General features: G+C 41.8%; 1 protein-coding gene across 2 annotated transcripts in view; it reads left to right on the top strand.

The window, feature by feature from the left end:
- Positions 1-25,596, top strand: part of LOC140349565 (guanine nucleotide-binding protein G(o) subunit alpha) — an 89,311-nt gene that overhangs the window by 16,471 nt on the left and 47,244 nt on the right. For both annotated transcript variants that reach the window (XM_072435950.1, XM_072435949.1), the window contains exon 3: positions 4,127-4,268. In XM_072435950.1, the coding sequence (XP_072292051.1) occupies positions 4,127-4,268 (142 nt within the window). The remainder of the gene's footprint in view (positions 1-4,126; positions 4,269-25,596) is intronic.

The following is a 25,596-nucleotide window of genomic DNA, read 5'->3' on the forward strand; positions in this document are numbered from 1 at the left end:
GTGGAGACAGTAGAGAGTCGTGGCACAGAAAAGGTTAAAAGGCGTGGGGTGAAGTACTGAAGTAATATTGTAGTGGCTGTATGTATGTGTGTATGTATATGTATGTATGTATATATATATATATATATATAATCATATATATATATATATATATATGATTATATATATATATATATATATAATCATATATATATATATATATGATTATATATATATATAATCATATATATATATATATATATATATATATATATATATATATATATATATATATATATATATAATTATATATATATATAATTATATATATATATAATTATATATATATATAATTATATATATATATAATTATATATATATATAATTATATATATAATTATATATATAATTATATATATATATATATATATATATATATATATATATATATAATTATATATATATATATATATATATATATATATGATAGTGATAGATGCTGTCTTACTGACACATAGTATTAGTCTGAACACCTGTTATTTGGCATGCAGAATATACTAGCATAATGATATTATAGAATCACCTCTCATTTAAATGGCCCATATGTCTGTCTCTCTGTCCATCTGCTGGGCTCAGTGTGGAACTAAACTATGTTTCAGGTCAACATGCAGATTGTGCCAGGGCAAAAGCGTGCTGCCCTTAAACACAAGGCTGTCCCGGCTGACAGAAGGGCTCAGAGAGTGGCTAATGAGAAAAAGTCCTCATGCATAAAGGCTCTCGTCAGCAGGACCTTCCACCAAACACCGTGCTGAACATACTCATCCTCCTACATGATGTTGCAGTGATAATGGAGATACAGTGCCAAAATGCACCTGTAAATGTCTTGCTTGAGATTGAAGTATTGCACAAAACATGAATGGACCAAACAAATATACAATTTTGAGGTCATTTTTAATAGTTTAATTGGAAGTTATCTGCGTTTTTTTCCTTTTTCTTCGATTAGTCGACTAGTCAAATAATTATTTCTGTAGACTTTTTCATTATATTATCAAAGGTTTAAATGTGGTTGGATTGAAGGTTTCTAGATAGAAAATAGTCACCAACAATAAAGTGTATAAGGCTACTATTAGGCTAATCTTCCTATTGGGCTAACCACCTGATGGGTTTTGCCTGTGCTTTTCATATTCCGAGTTTCTTTTGCTGCATAAAGAAGTATTTCTTCATTCTTTACAACAGTTTGAAATGTTTTGCCAGACTTACTTGTTGGAAACACGTATACAATGTTGACCACAGTCTGCTTTGTGCATGGTGTTTGCCTCTCAAACACAGAGAAGGCACGTATGAAAACCTACAAGGACGTGGCTGCGGTGCCGTTTTAATGTTGTATTTTAGCGCTCATCTCTCAATTTCTGTCAATATGCTTATCATGACATTGTAGCATTTCACCAGATAACAACTATGATAATCCAAATTTTACTACGGTCTCTTTGTCGTTTCAGCAATTAGACGCTACATTCGATATTCAAATGTGCAAATTTATCTTATAATTGGAATATTATTATTTTTTAATCGCCCACCTCTAGATTCTGGTGGTGTCAATGTTTCTTTTAGCAGGTTATTCATTTAGTTTTAGTCCTCTTTTAGGTATGTTTTAAGTATGACACCTGACATTTTTCTAAATAATTCAGCCTTGCAGCTTGAGACTCGCTCATAAGAGACTATAAAGCCCAATGTCATGCTCTTCTTGGCATCTCGAGCCGTTTCCTCCAAGACCGCAGCATCCAAGGACATTTTTGCCCTGGTTTCACCTCAAGAGCCGAGAAGAGAATCTTAACAAAAGAAAGCAAAGGCTTGTCGTTCCGGAGCAGATGCAGGTTGTCGGTGAGGAGCCGTGCTGGAGCCCTGGATGTGGTCACGTTGACATGATGTGCACAACACACTGATAAGAACATATCCGGCCCGTCCCGTTATAGATCAGTGGCTCTCGTTGTGAAAGTCACTCCTGGCTGGCTGCCCGATGGATCTGAAACGTTGCACTGCCGGCGACAATGCTGTCCTCCAGACCACAGCGCACACTTACACAACATACATGTGTTTACACGGGCGGTCTGTACGTCTGCGTGGAGCGGACTGATGGACCTCTGCTCCCCACTCTGTTTGGAACGGGCCACAAAGAAGCACTGAATCAGAATATCTTTGTGAAAAATCAATGTGTTCTTGTTCTGAATGATTTTTTTTTTTTTTAATTAATCCGCTACCAATTGGATGTTGGAGTGCAAATAACTGATTTTTATGGCCTGAATTGGTCCTGTCTAGTAAAGCCTACGGGGGGGAAAAAACTAAATGAATAAATAAACTGATTTATTTGATTGATTTGGTGTTGTGTGTGGGGTTTGACATCTGACCATTGGAAGTGTGTTTATTTGAATGGGAATTGATAAAAGAGTAAAAGTATTTATTGTGATTATTTTACTATTTTCCAACTGTTGGTCTAAGTTGGCCTAATTCCTATCCATCATTTGTGGTGAATTGGCTGATTGTGACATTGAAACTGAACAATGAAACTAAATACAACCAATACAGTGTTTTGGTTTGACTTTTTACTCCCCTTCAAAACACTTTTTTTAAAGTCCATTGTCAAAAAGGCACGGTGTTCTTTAGCTTCAGGTGGTCTGTTTTTCCACTCCTCTGTTCTTTCCCTGTGTTGATCTGGTGTGGCGGTTGAGGAGTGGCATGAGAAAGGGCCACACACACTGCCATCTGTGTAACTTGTCTGTTTGCTTCTGTAACTCTGTGACCGGGGCCCATGTGTCCGCTTCACTTCGAGACAACGTTGACATTTAAAGTGGTGGGATAAGCGGCCGCTCACACCATGTGCCTAAATGTCAGCGCAGACCACTTATTATGGCTTGTCCACATTTCGCCTTCGCCCTTCGGCCCCAGTCTTTTATTTTTTTTGTATTTATTTTTTTTTAGTCAGAATGGTTCTCCGGCCCACCTGTGTTGTAGACCTCACCCAGAGAGGGCTAAAACAAGACCGCTGTCTCTGTGTCACAGTGAGAGCAAAGCGCTTTCGGAAATGGATTAGCACTAGTCATCACTGAAGTATGCTCAATACAAAAGATGGATTTGTAGATTAAAAATATGTTCTTTTTTTTATTGAAAAAATAAACACAGACCAATCAAAACGTGTGTGTAAATAAAGATACTGTCCAGTAACATTGTCAAAAAAGAAAAAAAATAAGAAAAGGAAAAAAAAAGTGCAGAGTGGGCGGTACCAGAGTGGGCGGTACCAGAGTGGGCGGTACCAGAGTGGGCGGTACCAGAGTGGGCGGTACCAGAGTGGGCGGTACCAGAGTGGCCGGTACCAGAGTGGCCGGTACCAGAGTGCACAGTGGCGTACAGACTTATTGGACAGAAATTAAAAAGGCACTACAGACTATCTTTGACACTACGATTCCATCCGACTCTAGATCCATGTATTTGGGTCTCAGAACTCCTGCCATGGACATTGGGAATGGATATATCTGGAGGATACTTTTGGCGGCCGGGAAAAAGACACAAACTGCACCAACAATAAAGGACTGGACCCACATCATAATGGACGTACTGAAAAATGGAAAAAATCACATATGGACTGAACTTGAAAATGGACAAATTCCACATAAACTGGACTAAATGGGACTCACATTATGGATCAGGTGCCTTAACCTTGTATTTTATTTTCATCTGGATGCATTATTCTAAAAACGGTCATCTCAAACAATACACACTTTGTATTTTCTCTGGATTGAAAATATGTTCAAATAAAATATATTATAATATTGTTTCTATCAGGTTTGTACTTGAAATATTCATACAATAGATTTATCGTAATAGACTATGTTTGATCGATGAAATATTGATCGAAATTTCTCATAAATTGTTGATCCATATATATACATATACAAAACCTGCTGTGCTGACTGATAGTAGCATTGTGAACATGAAATCCAAATGTACTTTGTTATTCTACGTAATCAAAATATAACATAAATAAACATGTGACACCGGTTTTAAGAAGGCTCTGAGGGACTAGGCACCCAGCCCCTGTTTATATCACTAATTACTTCAAACTAAAGTGGCTTTTTTGTATTTATTCCTCCAGGATCATTCATGAGGATGGTTTCTCCGGCGACGACGTGAAGCAGTACAAGCCAGTCGTGTACAGCAACACCATCCAGTCTCTGGCCGCCATCGTCCGCGCCATGGACACGCTGGGTCTGGAGTACGGGGACAAAGAGCGCAAGGTCAGCCCTCGCCCGCACGCCAAACAAACCAGTCAGACCAATCCAAATAGTGATTACTTCGCACAACTTTCCTCACTGCTACACTCGTGCTCGCGCAGAGGAACTCCGCAGATGGAAACATGTAAGCATTGTGTCTCATCTCGAGCTCAAAACTGTGAACTCGGTCAGACGGAATCATGAATCTGATCAACACAACCCAATTTAGCTGCTTCACAGTTCTTCACCCATGGCAAACAAACTGCATCACGATGTTTGCACTGCTCGTTATAGTTTCAAGTTTACACATACAAGGCTACTAACATTCTGAACGCCAAGTTATAGATCCTAAAATCAGCTGGGTAAAACGAGCGAGATCTTCCACTTTCATTATATCTGAAGCGGTTCACTTCTGTATATGAATGTATAATATATGTTGTTTCCGCTTTTTAATTTGAATGCTAATATACATGAGCACATTTACATTTTCTTTAGATGTTCTTGAATGTTTTTACAATGACTTATGAGTTATGATAGACAGGCATTAGCAGGTTGCACCCACTCTGCTCTGATTCCCAATATTTATGCTCCAAGAGGACTTTGGAACGTCTAAGCGCCACTAATTCTGGCAGTAAATCTCTCTTGTAGTCTGGAATTGATTTGTTAGAAATTGAAATTGTTGTAGCGTAGCAGTGTGGCCGACACACGCCAGTGGACAGGACGCGTTGGGATTGAGCGTGCTTGCCAAAGATTGACGGTGTGCCCCCTTTATACTGATTTGTCGAGGCTGTATACACAACATGGATTCTTTATGTCTCAGAAGGAATTCCCTGCATTTGTTTCCCAAAATATCAGTATGTTTGTGTCTTTGCTTGAACAATAAGTGCACCACAAACTCTGCTCTGGTGCTTTTACTTCTCATTTTTGGCGCTTCAGTGACGCCCTTTCCTCAGATTTCTCACCATCCTTCAATTTCAGGGAAGAAATCCAATCCACAGCAGTAACAGAAAAACAAATATTGACTGTAGACCTCCGGCGCAGCGGGCCCCGGTTGCACCGCGAGACCCCCGGTTCAAAACGCAACCGGCATGTGTAAATATCTCATGTTACAATGTGGGTACCTGCGGCTTATTGACAGGTGCGGCCCGTATATGTATGTTTCTTTTGTAGATTTCGTTGGAGCAGATTTGATTCAAAAGCGCTGTATAGCCCGAAAAGTACAGTACTTTGACTTGCAGTTCTTATGGTTTTGGTGTTACTGTGAACTATAAAATGTGCCCGTCTCCTCAAACGGAAGTGACGGCTATTCATCATTTTTATTCATGCAAATATCCACTGCAGGCGCTGGCCCATAATGCACTGGGCCGATGTGAGGGGCTGCCAGCTAACCCCGTCAAGTTCTTGCCAAATTCTCATCGTGCCTGTCTAAGTTAGTCCCGCTTCCAAGTCCCCCAAATCCTCAAGCACACAAGTTCAGTATGGGATGTTAATTGGGAGATTATGATGTCAAATTGAAGACACGCACCATCTCGCTGTAAACTGCAATGGCTTGAGGTTCATCTCTGACATGCCCCATAATGGAAGCGTTATTCTATTCTGCATTGTTAAGTTGTTAATCACAACTGAAGTTTGGAGCTCAGGGATGACTGGCATGTCATGTTTAATGTGTCAGAGCCTTTGTGCTATGTCAGTGCTCTATTATTAAAAGGACCCCTGGAAGATTTGCCCTGGGTAGCAGCTAATGGGGATGCTAGTAGGTAAACAAATAAAGAAATATCCCCATACTATTACTATCTGTTCCATTACTGACTATGATATCTTGGTATTTGCGTCTTACATTTTTGTACATGCTAAAAAATGTGCCATGGATAGAAGTATTACGACACAAGTTTAGGCTCACGTTTTTACATTTAATATTATTTCATTGTCTAACGTGTTACTATTCCTCCAGTTTGTGACCAGCTTTATGAAAGTGAACTCTCTGAATGACAAAAACACCCAGATAAAAAAGTACTGTTGTTCAGTATATTTTGGTGCATTTTTAAATGTTTATTGTATTGCTTTTTTGGCAGACTATAGAGTGAATAAAAAGACAATGTATGATTATAGTTGGATCTGATACAGATTAAAGTTTATCTGAATAATCTTGACATCCTCCGTTATGTAACAATACAGTGCAATACTATATTTAGTTTTTTCATCTTTTGACTATACCATTTATTCAATAACATGCCCACTGTGTGTAGGAATATTTACATATAATATATGTATATATTCCTAATAACTCAAAATGTCTCCGGGTAGACATGTAACTGGATTGGCCACGTTCAGTCACATATTTGTTATATTGTTTTCACTCACTAATAATACTCCTTTTTCATTAACAGCCATGGTGCTGAAATATATTTGAGAGAACTGGGGTGTGAACCACTGATGGGCAGACTGCACTCGGATAAGCACACCAAATATGAATAGTCTCTCATAACCCAGGCTCACATTATCTCCCAGACACCAGCACAACCATCAGAACGGCTCATGTCATCGCTCTTAACCTTTTCCAAAAGCTTCACAAGACGTCCGTTCTTGGTTAGTGGCTGAAATAACAATACACCTATTGATTAGAATACAATATCTGTGAGTGTGAGCGTGTTCGTGTGCGCAACTCTTGAGTTTGATGTAAGGGTACTCAAATAAATTTCAGGTGCGGTGATTTATTAATTATTATCATTATTAATAGTGGTAAGTCTAGAGTTATTATCAGTGTAATAATAATAATAGGCCCTATTATTTAAACATTATATTTTTAATATATATATATAAATATAATTGTTTTAAATATTAAAACAATCTAACCATACTTCCTAGGATTCAAATAGTGTAACTTTTGTCAAAAGTTATAAATGCTTAGCCACTAATAAGCCTTTAGGGCTTTTATTCACAAACGCATCCACAGTATGATTTTGTTTCAGAGTTTTGAAACACAGGGTCCATTTCCTGCTCACACAAACTCACTGCCCTTTAGTTTAGAGACAGAGCAGGACCAGAGCACATGGAGCGCACTGACCACTGACGCCTGACATGAGCGCACGCAAACTGGACCCAGATCCACTATTTGGACCCGTTTTGCTGCGTCGTGTTTGTAAAAGCTGCTCCTTGTGCAGGGAACAACCTTCAGCCTCTGGTCCACAGACAGAACTTCAGAGGAGAGACAGAGGAGGCAGAGGGCACTAGTGATGAGCGGGTGGTCTTTTTACCCCCGGATTAGAAACCTCTATTATATAAATTCCCATTTCATTTCGGGGCAGGTTATAAAATGCTAACCACAGTATAGCATATCTGTCCACATTCAGTTCCTCATTAGACTTCTGATTTCTGATTTCAGATTTCTGCATGGATACGAGTCTGAGATTGTAATAAAACACACAGCGTTTTGAAGTTTAACATACAGAGATCACGACTGGCTTGCACTGAGAAAGTGAGTGAGAGAGAAAGAGTGAGAGAAAGTGAGGATGAGAAAGAAATATGTAAACTCCCAGTTCCAATTTTGAATTATTAATAGTCGTTCTGACTTTGTAAAAATGCATCATTGCACAGGTGCAGATCCTACATGTTGTCAACAGTTTAGAACTTTCCGTTACGTTTTCAGACTGAATCAAAACCCTATAGGGCCACTCTGGCTTGTAGGTCTCCTGAGGTCATTGACAGGTATTGGCAGGCCAAGCGGGACGCAGCTTGTGCTGTTGCAGAGTCAAAAACTGGGAGGAGTTCGGGGAGGCCATGGAGGAGGACTATCGGTCGGCCCCAAAGAAATTCTGGCAAACCGTCCAGCGCCTCAGGAGGGGGAAGCAGTGCTTCACCAACACTGTTTACGGTGCGGGTGGAGACCTGCTTACCTCGACTGAGGATGTCGTCGGACGGTGGAAGGAATACTTTGAGGATCTCCTTAATCCCACTTTCACGTATTCCGAAGAGGAAGCAGAGACCGGGGACTCAGAGGCTTACTCTTGGCAGAGGCTTGGCAAACTCCTCGGTGGCTGCGGGGGTGGATGAGATCCGCCCTGAGTACCTAAAGTCTCTGGATGTTGTAGGACTGTCTTGGCTGACACGTCTCTGCAACATCGCGTGGCGGTCGGGGACAGTGCCTCTGGACTGGCAGACCGGGGTGGTGGTCCCTCTGTGCAAGAAGGGGGACCGGAGGGTGTGTTCCAACTACAGAGGGATCACACTCCTCAGCCTCCCGGGTAAGGTCTATTCCAAGCTACTGGAGAGGAGAATCCGACCGATAGTCGAACCTCGGATTCAGGAGGAGCAGAGTGGTTTTCGTCCTGGTCGTGGAACACTGGACCAGCTCTATACCCTCCATCGGGTGCTCGAGGGTTCATGGGAGTTTGCCCAACCAGTCCACATGTGCTTTGTGGACCCAAGTCTTTCGACCGTGTCCCTCGGGGTGTCCTTTGGGGGGTGCTCCGGGAGTACGGGGTCCGGGGCCCTTTGCTCAGGGCTGTCTGGTCCCTGTATGACCGGAGCAGGAGCTGTGTTCATTGCCGGCAGTAAGTCAGACCTGTTCCCAGTGCATGTTGGACTCCGCCAGGGCTGCCCTTTGTCACCGGTTCTGTTCATGGGTTTTATGGACAGAATTTCTAGGCGCAGTCATGGGTCGGAGGGTGTCCGTTTTTTTTTTTGGGACCACAGGATCTCATCTCTGCTGTTTGCAGACGATGTTGTCCTGATGGCTCCATCAAACCCGGACCTGCAACATGCACTGGGACGGTTTGCAGCCGAGTGTGAAGCGGCTGGGATGAGAATCAGCACCTCCAAATCCGAGGCCATGGTTCTCGACCGGAAAAAGGTGGCTTGCCCTCTCCAGGTGGGTGGGGTGTCCTTGCCCCAAGTGGAGGAGTTCAAGTATCTTGGGGTCTTGTTCACGATGAGTGAAGGATGGAGCGTGAGATCGACAGGCGGATCGGTGCAGCGGCTGCAGTGATGCAGTCGCCGCATCGGACTGTTGTGGTGAAGAAGGAGCTGAGTCGAAAGGCAAAGCTCTCAATTTACCGGTCGGTCTATGTTCCTACCCTCACCTATGGTCATGAGCTTTGGGTAGTGACCGAAAGGACAAGATCGCAGATACAAGCGGTCGAAATGAGTTTCCTCCGCCGGGTGGCTGGGCGCTCCCTTAGAGATAAGGTGAGGAGCTCGGCCACACGGGGGGAGCTCGGAGTAGAGCCGCTGCTCCTCCACGTGGAGAGGAGCCAGCTGAGGTGGCTCCGGGCATCTGTTCCGGAGCCTCCTGGGCGCCTCCCTCGGGAGGTGTTTCGGGCATGTCCCACCGGGAAGACCCAGGACACGCTGGAGGGACTCTGTCTCTCGGCTGGCCCGGGACCCCCCGGAGGAGTTGTAAGAAGTTTCTCTAGTGAAGGAAGTCTGGGAGTCTCTGCTTCGACTGCTGCCCCCGCGACCAGGCCCAGATAAGCGGAAGAAGATGGATGGATGACTGCCAACTTGCTCAAACTCGTCTCTCCTCTTTACTCACAGTCCCGCTCTTATTTAGCTGGTGATGAACAGCTGTTTAATTGAACCTGTTTAATCCCATCAGGTGGTGTTAAAGCAGTTTCACAAGCAGAGACGTGATAATGAGTCTATAGTGGACAGTTCAGTTGAAGCAGCGGCACTGCAGCTGGAGCAGTGACTGTACCGCACACACTGAACCAAGTGAACAAAAGGATATTTTGAAACAAAAAAAATATCCACTTAATGGCATGGAAGAGATGTAATATTTAGAGACATATTTGAAACTGACTATGTATGGTCCAGTCAGTGAGAGGATCGGGGGGGGGGCACTGTCAGGGGGAGAACCATCAGCAGTGTCCCCCCTGTGATTTCAACCTATGTGTTTAATATAATATATTATTGCTTTCATGTCAGAAGAGAAAAAAGGGCCCTGGGCTGGAGGAAAATGTATTTCATTTGTAAATGTTTATGGTGAGGTGGTCATTAGGGCATACGAGCAGTGAGCCAATGTACTTCACTATCTCCTCCTCTTCTAAATGTCAGTCGTGTGTGGTAAATGTGTTCCCCCAGCCACGAAGAACCTGTCTGACCATAGAACCCAAAGCAGAACGGAGGGGTCCTTCTAAAAGAGACACAAATACACAGCTTTTCCTGTTCTGTCTTTGTTCATTTGGTGATGGCACCTCCACTTGTGCCTGTGGCCTTTGGTAGTTACTGTGGTAACACCATGTTTTGCCTTGCTCTCAACACATTCCACAAGCTCGTGTCCAAGGGCGCTGGACGCTACAATGATAACAGGCTGGAAATAGACGGCCCCTGCACTATGAACCTGCCAGAGGTTTTAACTGAATTAAATAAGAAGCCAACCAATGACAGAACTCAGCCTAATTTTGATAAAGATTACATTACATTTTGTGTCGTGTGGATACAAAGGATTTAGTTCTATGGGGCCTTTCATGTTTTGGGACTCACTGCAGAGTCCCCTGAATAGGATTTGGTTAGCCTTGAGCCAATAGCAAGCACTAGGATTCTCCTCATCTTTCTTCCTCCAGAGAATGTGCCAGTGTAGGATGCTCTGGCCTAGGGCTCCATTTTCTATACACTTATTGCTTGAGTGCATCCACACAATTCTCCCGTGCAGATTCTTCCCCGTACATTATGTGCGCTCCGCAGTAAATGTTGACTTGAATGTCTTCAGACCTGCTCAGAGGAGGCAATGGATGGGGGGAAAAACTGTGCCATTAAAGCTGGGCTCACTGTGAGATTTTTCAGATTCAAACACAAATTTTAGTCGCACAAATGTCAAAATTGTGCCAAACTTCAGCTCCTCCGTGAGTGTGTGTCGTTCAGTGTACGACAAACGCAGGACGGCTGATCGTACGGTCTCAGGGATTTCAAACATGTTTGATATTTGTTGTGAGACATACGGTTCAAGTGATGCTGAACCCGAGTGAAACAGGGTAAAATACAGCCGCAGGCGGCAGTAAACACTAGTCTGAGGGGCTGGAGCAGGGCCAGAGACACCGAGGTGAAACCTTGGGTTGAAAGCCAGAAGAATTTTGTGGTAAAAGCCTCTGACTTTCAACAAAATAGTGCTGAAGTGTTTCTGTGATGAGGGAGTTCACATGCTTTATGAGAAGATAATGTGTTCAGCGCTTCGTACAGAGAGCGCACACTCCTGTCCTGATCTTGGGCCCTCCCTGTATCAGAGTCAATCGCACAGCGTGAGTTTGAGAGTAATTTGGACCAACTTTTAATTTTACAAAATCGTGTAAGCCACGCACTGTGCTCTTGATATTGTGATGATAAAATAATGAGTGTGTTACCAGTTCAGAATCATTTAAATGTAAAAATTGTCTCCTGTACTCACTGTAGCGTCCTATGCCTTTTGGGGGGAATGGAATCTACCCTAGTCTGCTTTAGCACCTCTTATTGTACTCGTACACATACTGTACATCCCTCAAGTCAGTTTAATTTTGGCTCTGTATTAGTATTGTTTTTACATCTGTCCCTGCTTCAAAGAAGGAAATGAAGGACACAGCTGCTCTTGCACATGCACATACACATCAGCTCATCACACATAAACACTTGTGTCTCAATGGACTGTCGAGGGGAAAGAGAGGAGCGAGAGGAGCATGAGAGGTGGGCACAGAGCGACACCATGAAAGGACACAGGACGAGGAGGAGCACAGTCAGCTGACCAGTGGCTGCCTGTTGTTGTGGAGGCTGCTCATTGTCCTCCGGGCCCCGGCGTGTGTCAGGAGCAGGTCTGTGGACAACGCCCCTCTGATCACGCTCACACTCTCTGGGCTCATTAAAAGAGGGAACCTGCACATGGCGCTCCAAAACCTGCACATGGCGCTCCAAAACCTGCACATCTGCACCGTGTGGCCAAGGGAGACATATTCAAATTCACATTCAGGGCATTTCCACCTTTAGTTAAACCACTGTCAGTGCAGACTATCTCGTGATCTAACATTATACATGCGGGTAATCAGGCTGCATTGATTGGTCCCACTTGCAGTTTCAAAGTCTGTCTGAAATTGAGGTGTTTTAGGCTAAATAAAGCACAAAAAGATGATTAGAACTGAATTATTTTCATTCATTCCCAAAGGGAAATTAATTTTGTTACTGACATGCAGCTGACCAGCAAAAGAACTAGAGTAATCAAAAATAAAGTTAAGAAACTAAACTAAAGATAAAATTGACTGGATATTAGTATTAACTATACTCTGAAAACTATACTGTGAAAATAAAATGAACTTACATTATAACTCAACTTATAAAAATATAGTACACTCACACATATGTAGTATATGATGTAAAATGTAAAAAGAAAAGTCAGATAAACTATCTGAATTATTTTACAAGGACATTAAAAGAGAAGACGTGCGTGATCCGATTCAGATTTTGAAGTTAAAAGATGATCAACATGAGATGTAAACGGCAAGATTGATACATTTCTGATGCTTCCGATAACTCACATTAGATTTTGCGGTTTGCATGGTAATGTCCAGAAAAAAATCCAGAAATCTGGAAATTGGATAATAATCAGATTTTGGTGTGCGTATGAACACAGTGTGTTCACCCTCTGTTCTTCAGCTATCATAACTGCAAACTAAGCTCCAACTAGTACATTCCAAACCCAAAACTTGACCCCAACTGATGGTATTTCAAACTGATGAATCACCCGTAACAAACATATTAACTTTAAGTGGAAAGTTTTGAAATGTTCATTGAATTAGAAACGATATTTGGATTCTGTCACATGATCTTTCTATGACCTGCTTAATGCTTTAATAGTTGACCTGTGCTGGACTGTTCAAACTTTTGTCACGGATATTCAGCTCAGATCAAATAAACTGCCTGAGGCCCACAACCTCCTGATGTTGGGTACAAATCAATTGTTCTTCTAAAATAGTAGCAGTGGGACCTCCGTCCGTTAGTCCTGAGCGAGTGACCCTGACTCAAGCAGACAATCCACTCTTAACATCTGGAATGTAATGACTCAAGTGGTGGACCATTTAACTTTATTTCATTTAAGATGTCCAGCTTCCTGCCATCGCTTTAATCCATTGCCTTGCATCCATGCATACTTTAATAATAGGTGACTTTACATACAAATGACCCATGTGACGTTACATATTAGTAACTCATGCAGCTTTGAATTGGTTTATTTGTTACACATTTCTTCCTGCCAGGTTAAGGTCAGCGGTCACATCCAGCTGCTGTTTGAAGTTGTGTGCTTTATTAAGTGGATGTATTTGAAGTGAAGTGTGTGAGAGTGTGCCACCTTCCTGCAGTGCAGCGCTTTGATTCCTGCCCCTCCTCCCTCACGTTTATTTTCAGCAGAAGCATCCTGCCTTTGTTTGTACTTCCATCCCATCATTTTCTCTGCACACATCCTCTGTCATCACTTGAGCTCATGCTTCCATTCTTATCTTCTATTTAAAACATATTACATATAACGAACAAAATGTGGTCGGCATGTATAAATGTTTGTGTTGTTTCTTTGCTGGTTTAAAATGTAAAAAATCTGCATATTGCGTTGAGAATGAGCATGTAAGTTACTGTTCATCATTTTATTTTGAAGAGATGTAATGTAGAGATGTAGATGGGCTTTTGTATTGGCCTTTGTATACATTTGGTATGGTACCCAACCTTTCTCTTTGTAAATGACTGTAAAGCAGCACTTTGGGACAAATATTTGTCTGCTTCGCGCTGTCTGTCGTCTCGTCAACCTGGAAAAGCTGAACGCAGCGCTCTGATTGGCTGCGCTTGGGTCGTCCACCCCAGTTTCACTGCGTGAAAAAGCTGTTTTGAATAATATGGCCGAAAATGAATACACGTCAACATTATTGATTTGCCAAAGTCTTGCTGTCAACCTATAACATTATATTTGATATTTATCTTCTGGATTTATTCTGGATTTATTTTCTTCTTAGTTCAATAGATCATTAGTACATTGCAGCCCATTGGTTAGTGAAATCCACAGCCGTTTGATGGTCAGGCCGTGGTGATGAGAGGTCATTTAGTATGTGGAAACCTTCAGCTGGTTTATGAACACATCTACATTTAGACCTGCTCTCTGGAGCCATTGCACACACGCACAGACACATACACAGGTATAGTCACGACCATAAGATGTTTAATCCATATCTCTAGTTAAAATCCTGTTTTTGATCGAATAATTATGTTTTACATTTGTGTCTCTGTACGAGGCAGGTCCCCACATGCACGCACATGTGTAGTGGGTTAAATATAAACCGGAGAGAGGAGAGTGTGCTGCTGTTGAAAGCCAGATTGTCACTGCTGAGAAATGAAGCGTATCCTAGCAACAGCACAGACCCTGATACCGTACCTGAGATTTAGGGATGGGTTTGTTCTCGTCGTGCCTCTAGAAATCTGATGCAGTGTAACAAACATCTACGCCTGGGTCACTGCGCTCTCCGGCTAACACACAGCTACGCTCTCTGGCTAACGCACAGCTACGCTCTCCGGCTAACACACGGCTGCGCTCTCCGGCTAACGCACGGCTACGCTCTCCGGCTAACACACGGCTACGCTCACCGGCTAACACACGGCTACAGCTACGCTCTCCGGCTAACACACGGCTACGCTCACCGGCTAACACACAGCTACGCTCTCCGGCTAACACACAGCCGGCTAACACACAGCTACGCTCTCCGGCTAACGCACAGCTACGCTCTCCGGCTAACGCACAGCTACGCTCTCCGGCTAACGCACAGCTACGCTCTCCGGCTAACGCACAGCTACGCTCTCCGGCTAAACTCTGTCTTTTGTGCATTGCCAGAATTACATTTGTGAACAAGGACATTTGCTCCATTTTGTTCATTCATTGACAAAGTTTAATACAGTAAATTGGAAATACAGTGAGCAGTTCCGTCATATGTGCAATTACTGTTGTGATTCATGTGCAATTACTGTGAAATTCATGTGCAATCCATGTGCTGTCGTGACACATGTTCATGTGCAATTACTGTCGTGATCACATGCAATGGTATTTATGTATTTATTTATTTGTCTATGGGAGTTTTTGTTTATAGGAGATCTTCTACTGAAAGTGTTTTTCAGACTTCCTATAAGTGATCTGTTCTTCTGTATCTACCTCTGTATCTACCTGCGTTGCATCAATGAAATTTCCCCATGTGGGACAATAAAGGAATATCTTATCTTATAAATAAATCACTTTATTGAAGAAGAAATGTAACTTCTGGCATCCCAATCATCTCAATGTTGAAATCCTTCAGTTTTAGCACGTTGGTTCAATATAATGTTTATTTGTATTTGGAGGGGCACCATCTGAGGCTGGTTCAGAAAAACATCACCAACCTCATGTCTCATTTTTCCAAAGGGAAGTTCTTGATGCATTGACAGATAATTCTAACTCTAAAAAGATCAATAAGAATGATCTGTTATCCAGAATTATTTTGTGTGGTTTAATAACAGATGAATAACCGGGACACATTTGGTTACACAGGCCATGCCCTGGTTCAACGTAGTTAAACGAAATGCTGATATTGAAAAGTAAGATTTGAATATTCTCAAATAATCCAAGGGAAACCTCAATTACTTTTAATGCCAGACTCTGCAAGTTTCAGACAGACTTCGGATCAGTTTTACGTTCCTGAGGCTCCGATGTGGATCAAGGCCCCTCTGAGCTTGTTGGGCCCTCGGAACCGTCGGCATCGTGCTGATCTTTCTGCAATGTTTAGCCTTGGAAATGTGGAAAAGTCCAATGAAGCAGCAGGACACTGACAACAAACATGGTTTAGTTACAGAGTACGAACACACAGTGAAGTATGGAGTCTGTTTAAAATGTTTGAATTATGAAAAGGTCATGTTTTTTAAAAGATCTTTTCAGAGTGTATTGTAAATCTATAAAGCGTTTTGATAAATGATCGGTGCTACTGTGGAAACAAGAGTGGCTTAAATCTGGTCAGTCTGTGATAAAGAGGAGAAAGGCAGCTCAATGTTTGCAAGCATAAAATGTAAGCCCTGTCTTCAAAAAAGTGAATTGTTTGAATAACTCAGCATGTTTGCATTATATTGCTGAAATTCCATTGCAGTAAATGATCAAAACTATGTAGAAAGAAGGTAAATGGACTGAACAAGCTTCAAGGCTGTTTGTGCACAGTGAAGCTGCCAATAGCTCTGGGTTGTGATGGTCAGGGCCTGAAGATGAAGCTGGTGTGTTCTTATGGCTCCCGACATAACCAGGACTGGACAAGGGCTCGAAGATGGTGAGCTGTCTCTGTGACTGCTCGCAGGTGGTGCTGGTTAATACCCTTAAATAACATTTCTTGATAGATCTGTTCATTAAATTTAAATGAGAGCAACACATGTACTCTGTCAGTACATGGGAATATAGCATTTGGAGTGTAATTAATTAATTAATTGAGTAATTTGACTCAACCAAAGAGACGGCGCACAAAGCAGGAGCTCTTTATGTTAATGACACCAGCTAGATTATCCCACATTCATTTTAACTGAATACTATATTGAGAATAGGGTTTTTTACCTCCTTTATGTGCCTCTAATGTCCACCACTTCAATGTCCACCACTATTTCCTAATATAATATGTTCCTGCTGTCCAAGGCCATTGAGATCTACAACGTCGCATGCTTTTCAATGTGACTTGGAACAATGGCTTTTACATAGTACGCCTGAAAACCATGTCAAACCGCATTAGATCAAAATGACTCTGAGAAGAAGCTGGAGGGTAGTCACTAGCACGCAGAGCTAGTCCTTCAATAAAGCTCCAGAAAGTGTCCTGCAGCTGTGAAAGCCTCCACATGCGGAGCGCATACGCCGCTCAGAGTGCACATGCCCTGCCTCTGTCACCAGATTCATGACAGTCACATTGAAACGCCCGGCCACATCAAGCTGCAGTATCATCCCCCAGAAAAGTACCAGTGTCTGTAGTTCCTGTCGCTTTGGCCCCAAACTACTCCAATTATCGCCGTCGTCTCTCAATACCCGATGCCATGAGGATGATCAATCGTACAGTTGCCTCAGTTGCAATTGGACACTTATCTGTGCCAGTAATTTTCTAATTCTAAAATTCATTGTTAGACCAACCCCTGATGGAGAGTGAGCGACGATATAATACATTCTTTATAATACATGTGATACATTTATATTTATATTGCATATCTAAACCCAGTCGGCAAGTCTGTTCAAATCAACCTCTGATATACGGTTGTGGTCAGTGAGGCGTGAAGCCAAGTGTCAGAGGGACTCCTGTGTGTCCAGTATAGTGCAGCGCAGTGGGACCGAGTCCTCAGGTGCTGAGAGAGACGGAGCATGGACTCGAGTCTCCAGAGACGAGCCGCTCAAAGGCAGAGAGCTGAATTATGTCCCCCAGGTGCACCACATGATGAATAGACAGAAGCTGTGCAGTTTTTATCAGTCACATCAGAATATACTATCTGTGTGCCCTGGTTATGGCTCTGCTTTTTCAATGTGTGCAGTAGTTCTCTTTAATATTACTGTATCAAATAGAGGTATTAGCAGCACTTTTTATTATGACATTTAAATGACTTGGAAACATACATGGCAAACACATCTTAATTTATAAGTCTAGTTGTTGTTCTAGATTGTGTGTTTGGTCAACATGAATCCAGAAGAATTAACTCTAAATGAAATAAAACACCTGGGATAATTTGTAATGTCAATGTTGTTTCTCCCTCTCCAAAACAACAAAATGTCAGCTTATGGTGTGAGTTCAGATCTCAGACTTGCACAGTGTTTACACATGACAGCTCGCAGTAATGAGGAGACCGAGCCCTTTCTCTCACATCCCAAAGCTTTTGATTTAATAGAATGATTTGTACTATAGGCCATAGCAGGGATTCTAATCCGATAAGATACAGAAGCCTTGCAAAATTGGATTTGCAGCATTCGATCAAGTGCTTAGATTTCTCAGGTATTTAATTTACAGTGGATCAAATAACTTGTGTGTGTGTGTGTTACACTATGGACATTTTCAAAATCCATGAAAATATGTTACAAAAGAGCTCCAAAATGTGTTCTCCATCTTGCCAAACCCACTCCTGTTGGATCTACTTGTAGATTGTATTTTTTATTATAACAACAGAGTACTTCAGACGTCGTTTTTAATTCTGTTGTAAAAGCTAAATGACCCTATATTTGAAATGAAACTATTTAGTGTTTCTACTTGAATCACGACTTGCTCATAATGCTGAATAAAGACAATAGTGTCTTGTCAGTAGGGCTGGGCGATATGGCAATTAAAATGATCCCTGTGCCGATCCTCTCTGGCGATATGAATCTGTGCTTTTCTGTTTGAATGCCGCTTAATGTTCCAACACAGTCTCTTTGTCCCACTTGCCTCGCTTATCGGTCATCCTCTGTCACGAGTGAGTGACAAATGTATTCAACAATTCACAGGGAATGTAAGTGTGAACTCTCAAAATCAGCCATTAGCGTACCTCCCAAAGGTATTGAATGTCTATGAATTGTGATTTAAAATATACAATCATATGAAGGTTTTGGCATATCGCCTGCTTTTTCTTCTTCTCAATCCGACTGAGTGACAATGTCTCGTCTTGGCGGAGAAGTGGCCGTCTCATAGAGCGGGAGCGGCCACAGTTTGGTAGCCCGAGTGAAGCGATTGGTTTTCCCAGGACGTCGGGCTAACAATTTTTGCGAACCCATGTAGCCTCGGTCTGTAAAATGGTATGAATCGGTGAGTAGTGGTCGTCGAAGTTCACAGCTCAATCCAAGGCATCAAATCAGCTGCGGCTCCTGCGTAGTGCCACCATCAACTGTGGAGAGGGAATGAATAGTGAAATGCAGAGCTTGAGTGTCCGGAAAAACGAGTCACGAGGCACTTAAACTCTCCCTTGGTTTGTGTTGTGCGCTGGAAAACAGTTAAATATCCACAGTTACCGCCAATAAGATGAGCACATAACCCTCTATAGTCCTTTTCATCACACATTATGCTAAAAACAATAGAGCTATCAGAAAATAAGGCTGAGGATGACCGGTTATTAACTATGCTAGGGTGAATCTGCTTTTCTGGGCTAAACTCACGAGTAAAAATGTCCAAACGTCAAACTGTCTCATTCAGTTACCAACCAGAAACTGCTTCCTGTGTCGATCCGTTCAAAAAACGTATAGGTCTTAAGACAGTGACTCGAAAGTATTAGCTTCCTTAAGATGGCGCTGATGTGGTTTCAAATATGTCCGTTTTAAATGTTTATGATGCAGACAATACAAACTAGAAAGAGCGAAAAGGAGGAAGTAAGAACATTTGTTGAAAGATCAGCGTTGTCTGCATAGTTCCTCTGTTTTTAATCTCATTCTTGTGTTCCAATTTGCGTTTTCTGCGGCGTGCATGTACAGCGGGGGTAATAACAGTGGATGCACTTGTGTGTGAGCCGACTCTGCCTTGTACATGTAAATTATGAAGGACATCTGAATCCATATTTGATGACCGACTCTTATTTAGAAGCCATTTGACAGAGCGTGATGGCAGCAGTGGGACTTAATGGAGACTTGTGCCGTTTTATCTTCTTTTAATGCGTTTGTGGAGTACGTATTGATGGAGAGAGAGAAGCCAGAGACTGTTGGATTCATTGTTACGGTGTTTTGTGGAGTTTGCACTAAGGAGGCTTATCTTAACTCATACACTTCACTATTGGCCGCACTGCACCATTTCTCTGTATATTTTCTCAAGATAAAAGTGCAGAGACCTTGACAAAATTCCAAGGATATTTAAATGTAGGGCAAAATATTCAAAGTACATTTCCTTTTATGGTTCCTTTACTGTTACCTGTTGTGTCCTTTTTGATACTTTATATTTAAGTCAAACTTTTGATGCTACTGACAAAACTAATGAGAGAAACACACTAATTAAGGAAAGAGTCGGTGGAAACTAATAAATAGCAGGGGCCAATTCGTATGTTTCTCAGGCTGCAAAATCAAACACAATCTCTGTCAAGTTATTTCTATTTTTAATGGCAGCTGAGTAGTGAGCACCTGTTTGATCATGCCTGAGGAGTTGAGGTGACAGATCGTTTAGGGCTTGTATTGTGCTTTAATAACATGGAATAACAGGAAAGCAAAAGCCAATGTTTCTCTCCTTTTTAATTCATGACACTGTAGTTTCTATGAGAATAATAGCCGTGGCTCTAAGGTCGTCAGTCCTTGTCCGTGCTTTGGATCGAGTCCAGAATGTAATGGATTTGCTCTTATGTTTTGCCTTTCTGCGATCCACCTAAAAGAAATCCAAACAGGAGCACAGTGCTAAGCGAGGTTTGATTTGATGCTGTAAATGAGAGGCGTGAAACATTACGCTCAACGCTTTACACGCAATTCAACAAGTGTTTGCTGTGTTTTCATCCTACTAGAGGCCAAATCTGCACTTCGCCATGGTAACTAATCTAAAGGTTTGATCATCCATAAGCAGTGCTTTATTTGTAAATCCATAGTTACAGGATCACTGTGTGCACAGGCAAGAGGATCAGGCCAATGCAGTTACAGGAGCAGACAAATGGTGTTTGGGTGCGCCTTGTTTCACAAAAACATAAACGAACAAAAAGATGCTAGTTAATATTCAGTGTTTGATGTTTGTGCTGCACTGAACCACCAGGACAAGTTCCTATGGCCTTGAATCCTGTTCATGGACAAACGGCAATAAACTTTATTCTGATTCTGATTCTGATTCTGAAAAAGCAAATATAATTATATTTTCTCATTTTATTTAAACCGTTTATTATCAACTTTAAAAATGAGTTAATTTTTTTTTTGTTCATCAGGAACTTAATAAATAAAAACAGGATATAATTTTCTATCTGACAGATATTTTTTTATTTCAATCCCAAATGCATAACAAGTCAAGTGAGCAGCAGTATAAAAAATAATAAATAAAAATATAAAAAATATATATAAATTATTGATATGATAAAATAATAATGAAAAATATAAAAATTACCCACATTTTCCCATTTGACACCAGCTCTAGCGACTGCATTGTCCTAGAACCTTCTGTGTCCATGTTATAGACTGCTACAGGGATTTTTCTTCTTCCTTTTTTTTTTTTTAGTTCTTTCACTGTAGTAGAAACTGTTCTGTTCACTTGACGACAGGCCTCAGCTCTTCACATGTCACAATAGGCGTGTTCGGGATAAGCGAGACCTGAGCAGGTCCGATCAGTGTCGGAGGAGTTTCCAGTTTAAGCCTAATGATGTGCACAAGGCTGCTGGGTGTTTTTTCTATGTTCTCATTGGACACTTCACTGTTCGTCAAGCATCCAATCGAGGCGCAGCTAAACATGAGCGCACCTCGTGTTATGTGTCCTTGTTCTGAGGGACGTCCAGGACAGAGGTTGGGATTGTTGGAGGTGAGGTCTGACCAGAATGTTATTAAAACAAACTCTCAAAATCCTCTGGTTAAAGAGACATTTTATCAGAAATGCTTCAAAAGATTATGTTTGAAAAAAAGAAAAGTATATCACTCATAAATACATATTTAAAAACAACTAAAAAGTATATTAAAAATCACTTAAAAGTTGATTTAAAAGAAATACTTAAGAATAAATCAAAGAACACAGCTAAAAGACTGTGCCTAGATAGAACTTTCTATGGATGAAGCACACTCCCCCGGGTCTCCTCCTTTCCATCCTCGTCCACACGTCTCCTTAGGGTCTTCTCTTGCTCACAGGCCATCATTTCACATTTCACATTTCACATTCCATATTTCATATTTCAGCCAATTAACTACAACTTTGTGATGAATGTGCATTTATTCAATTCAATGTATTTTTCTAACCCCCAAAATCACAGCTGTTGCCTCCAGGGGCAAAAAATGTCCCAGCATCCCATGTCCTTAGACAAATGTCCCAGCATCCCATGTCCTTAGACAAATGTCCCAGCATCCCATGTCCTTAGACAAATGTCCCAGCATCCCATGTCCTTAGACAAATGTCCCAGCATCCCATGTCCTTAGACAAATGTCCCAGCATCCCATGTCCTTAGACAAATGTCCCAGCATCCCATGTCCTTAGACAAATGTACCAGCATCCTATGTCCTTAGACAAATGTACCAGCATCCCATGTCCTTAGACAAATGTACCAGCATCCCGTGTCCTTGGACAAATGTACCAGCATCCTATGTCCTTAGACAAATGTACCAGCATCCCATGTCCTTAGACAAATGTCCCAGCATCCCATGTCCTTAGACAAATGTACCAGCATCCCGTGTCCTTGGACAAATGTCCCAGCATCCCATGTCCTTAGACAAATGTCCCAGCATCCCATGTCCTTAGACAAATGTCCCAGCATCTCATGTCCTTAGACAAATGTACCAGCATCCCATGTCCTTAGACAAATGTCCCAGCATCTCATGTCCTTAGACAAATGTCCCAGCATCCCATGTCCTTAGACAAATGTCCCAGCATCCCATGTCCTTAGACAAAATTTATGTCCCAGCATCTCATGTCCTTTGACAAATGTCCCAAGCTCCACTGTCCTTAGACCCTTCTTCTCGGCCAGGAAAACTACAAAAAACCTCCTTGGGAAAAAGTAGAAACCTGGAGGAGTTCCACAGTGAAGGAGAGATCTGACTCTCACAGACGGACGCGAGAGAGACTGTGGAGCTGGAGCCACTCGGAAGGAGAACCGGTTCTTCAGGAGGAGAACCGGTTCTTCAGGAGGAGAACCAGTTCTTCAGGAGGAGAACCGGTTCTTCAGGAGGAGAACCGGTTCTTCAGGAGGAGAACCGGTTCTTCAGGAGGAGAACCGGTTCATCAGGAGGAGACCGTTTCAACAGGCAGTTGAGGAGCATCTGGATCCACAGATCATCCATGGGCCTGTTCCACTCCCGACGGGGAAGTGGGAAAAGACGAAGGAAAAGCAATGACCAGATTGCAAATGAAATTAAATATTATTAAATATTGTTTCATAGAAAAAGTAGTCCGATTTGAGGTGTTTTGTGAGTGCCTTATAATTACCGGATCAGACAATTGCACTTTCCAGATCGGTGGCATCTGAAAATAGCTCCAAACTGGAACGCGTTCTTGGAAACGCCGGATCAAATTAAGCCCTGTCCATAAGGTAGCTAATATGATCACGTCCGAAATAACCACTAGCACCATCTATACAACACACGCTTCTTCAACAAGCAGCAATAACAATCCTAAGTCATTACTAAGTCATACTTTGATTAGCAGCGATTGTTATTCACCTGGAACTGTTACTGCATGAACTGTCCAAATGTCAAGTCACAATATAATGTTGGACATAATATAATCGTAAAATGCTACAAAAATGGCTGATAAATACATTGAGTATAAGATGATATTTCAGCACTTTTGTGATTTTACATGTGTCTGATAATCAACACTTTTAAAGACACGTTTTTAACATATTTCTATTGGACTGACAATAGATAATATTGTCTGAATACTGATACTCCCAAAACTATTGCAACATGAATTCATCTGCTTTTCATTTCAATTTCACATGAAAAAAGCTACTACTAAAAAAAAGTGTATTTGTGTGTACCTTTTTAGCTGTGCTGTTTGTTCACTGCTTTGGCATTTGAAGTCTAATCAATGCCCTGCTGACTACCGCTGCTAATTGAAGGTTAGCAGATAGCATCAGCGTGAGACTCTCCTCTGCCTCGGTGCCCTTCTGCCTTCCTGTACGTGCACATCTTGGTATCGGATGCATCTCTTCTACATGCACCTTGTAAAATGAATCTGACGTCCTCCAGATTAGATTATTAGGATTTTTGAAAATGGCAGAAGGAGCACATGCACTTGTATGAATAATTAGGGACCGCGTATGAAATCACTTGGTAGTTTTTGACATGACGTTACAACAATTATTCATTGATTATGACAAAAGTGAAGTCTTTATCGTGATTTTCTTTCATTCTAGTACATTTCTGTTCCAGTAGTATGTGACCAGCTTTATGAACTCAAACTTTCTGAATGTAAAAGTTTAGGTGTAGTTTGTTTTTGCGTGTACAGATTGAATTGAAATGACCGTTTTGCTTCTGAAATGGTCACAATTGTTAGTTTTTAGTTTCTGCAATGATATTTTGACCTGAATAATCACAGTTCAGGCTGAGAAATAGATTTTCAAAGTTAGGGGCCTAGGGGGCCCTTGAAGTTAGGGGCCCCCAAGCAATTTCAGTGGCCCACAAGCGCGCGCTGCATCGCGGCGTCATAAGATAAATGTGTTGTTTTAAACCTCGTTAATAGCATGCAAAACAATTTAAAGTACTTTTATCTTTTATTTGATATGAAGAGCACAAATACTGAATCATATAAACCAGAGATCATGATCTTTAAAACTGTTTAATTCAATATAATAATGTTTCTTAGATACAAAATAAATACTGTTTACAGCATTTGACACAAGGAGATCTTGTGGAATATATGAAATCACGTCCTACAAAATAAACTACTAACATATGAAAGCAACACGTACGCTCGGCCAATGAGAAGCGAGAAGACGTGCAAAGTGGCATGTCTGTCAAAACGAAACTTAAGCGATGAAAATGCCCCGAATATGGCCAAATTACTAGTTAAATCTCGATTTTTCGAGGAGGGGCACGGCGGGAATATCTTATCTTATTTCGCGGCCTGCAGTTATTGATTAACCAAATAATCTTGACATCCCTACAGGCAGTTTTTGTTTGAAGTAATTTTTCAAGTTCCTGAACAGTTTTCCCCAACATGCTTTTAGAGAGCCGTCCGTCTTCCCGTATTTTGGACGGGGTATTTTGAAATGTGGACGGACATTTTCGAGTGCAAGGACGGGGTCATTTTTATTAATAAAGCTCAGAAAAAAGGGAATATTATTATTCAATCAGACCGGGAAGCGTTTGACGATAGTCCGCCATGACAGTTTACTGTTTACAAGTGAAAATTTGCATGCTGCGAGCTGATTGGTCGACGAAGTTTGTGTGCTTGGCTCTGATTGGCTGCCGAGCCGTGGTCCGGAGAATGCCGAAGCTCCACGTTTGCCGAGAGGCACAGGTGACCGATTGCCTGACCCTCCAGCCCCGCCCACATTCTGTTCGAATGCGTAAGGGTCTGGAATCGGAGTCAGAGCCAATGAAATCGTCGATCCTCAATTAACCGATCCAATCCCAGTCGGAGGTTTTAACGCGTCACACTGAGATACGGAAGTAGCTCTTCACCCCCGTTCCAAAACATTCAAGATGGCGGACCCGGCTCGTGACCGAGTGTTTACTTCTGCTCTCGCTTCGTCTTGAACGATCAGGAAAGTCTGCTCTACTCGCCGTGATGAACGTGCGTTAGATGCGGTTATACGAAGGGCGTCA

The sequence above is a fragment of the Eucyclogobius newberryi genome, unplaced genomic scaffold, assembly GCF_026437365.1.
Source record: "Eucyclogobius newberryi isolate DKJ021-1_F unplaced genomic scaffold, fEucNew1.0.hap1 SCAF_7, whole genome shotgun sequence".
Classification (NCBI taxonomy): Eukaryota; Metazoa; Chordata; class Actinopteri; order Gobiiformes; family Gobiidae; genus Eucyclogobius; species Eucyclogobius newberryi.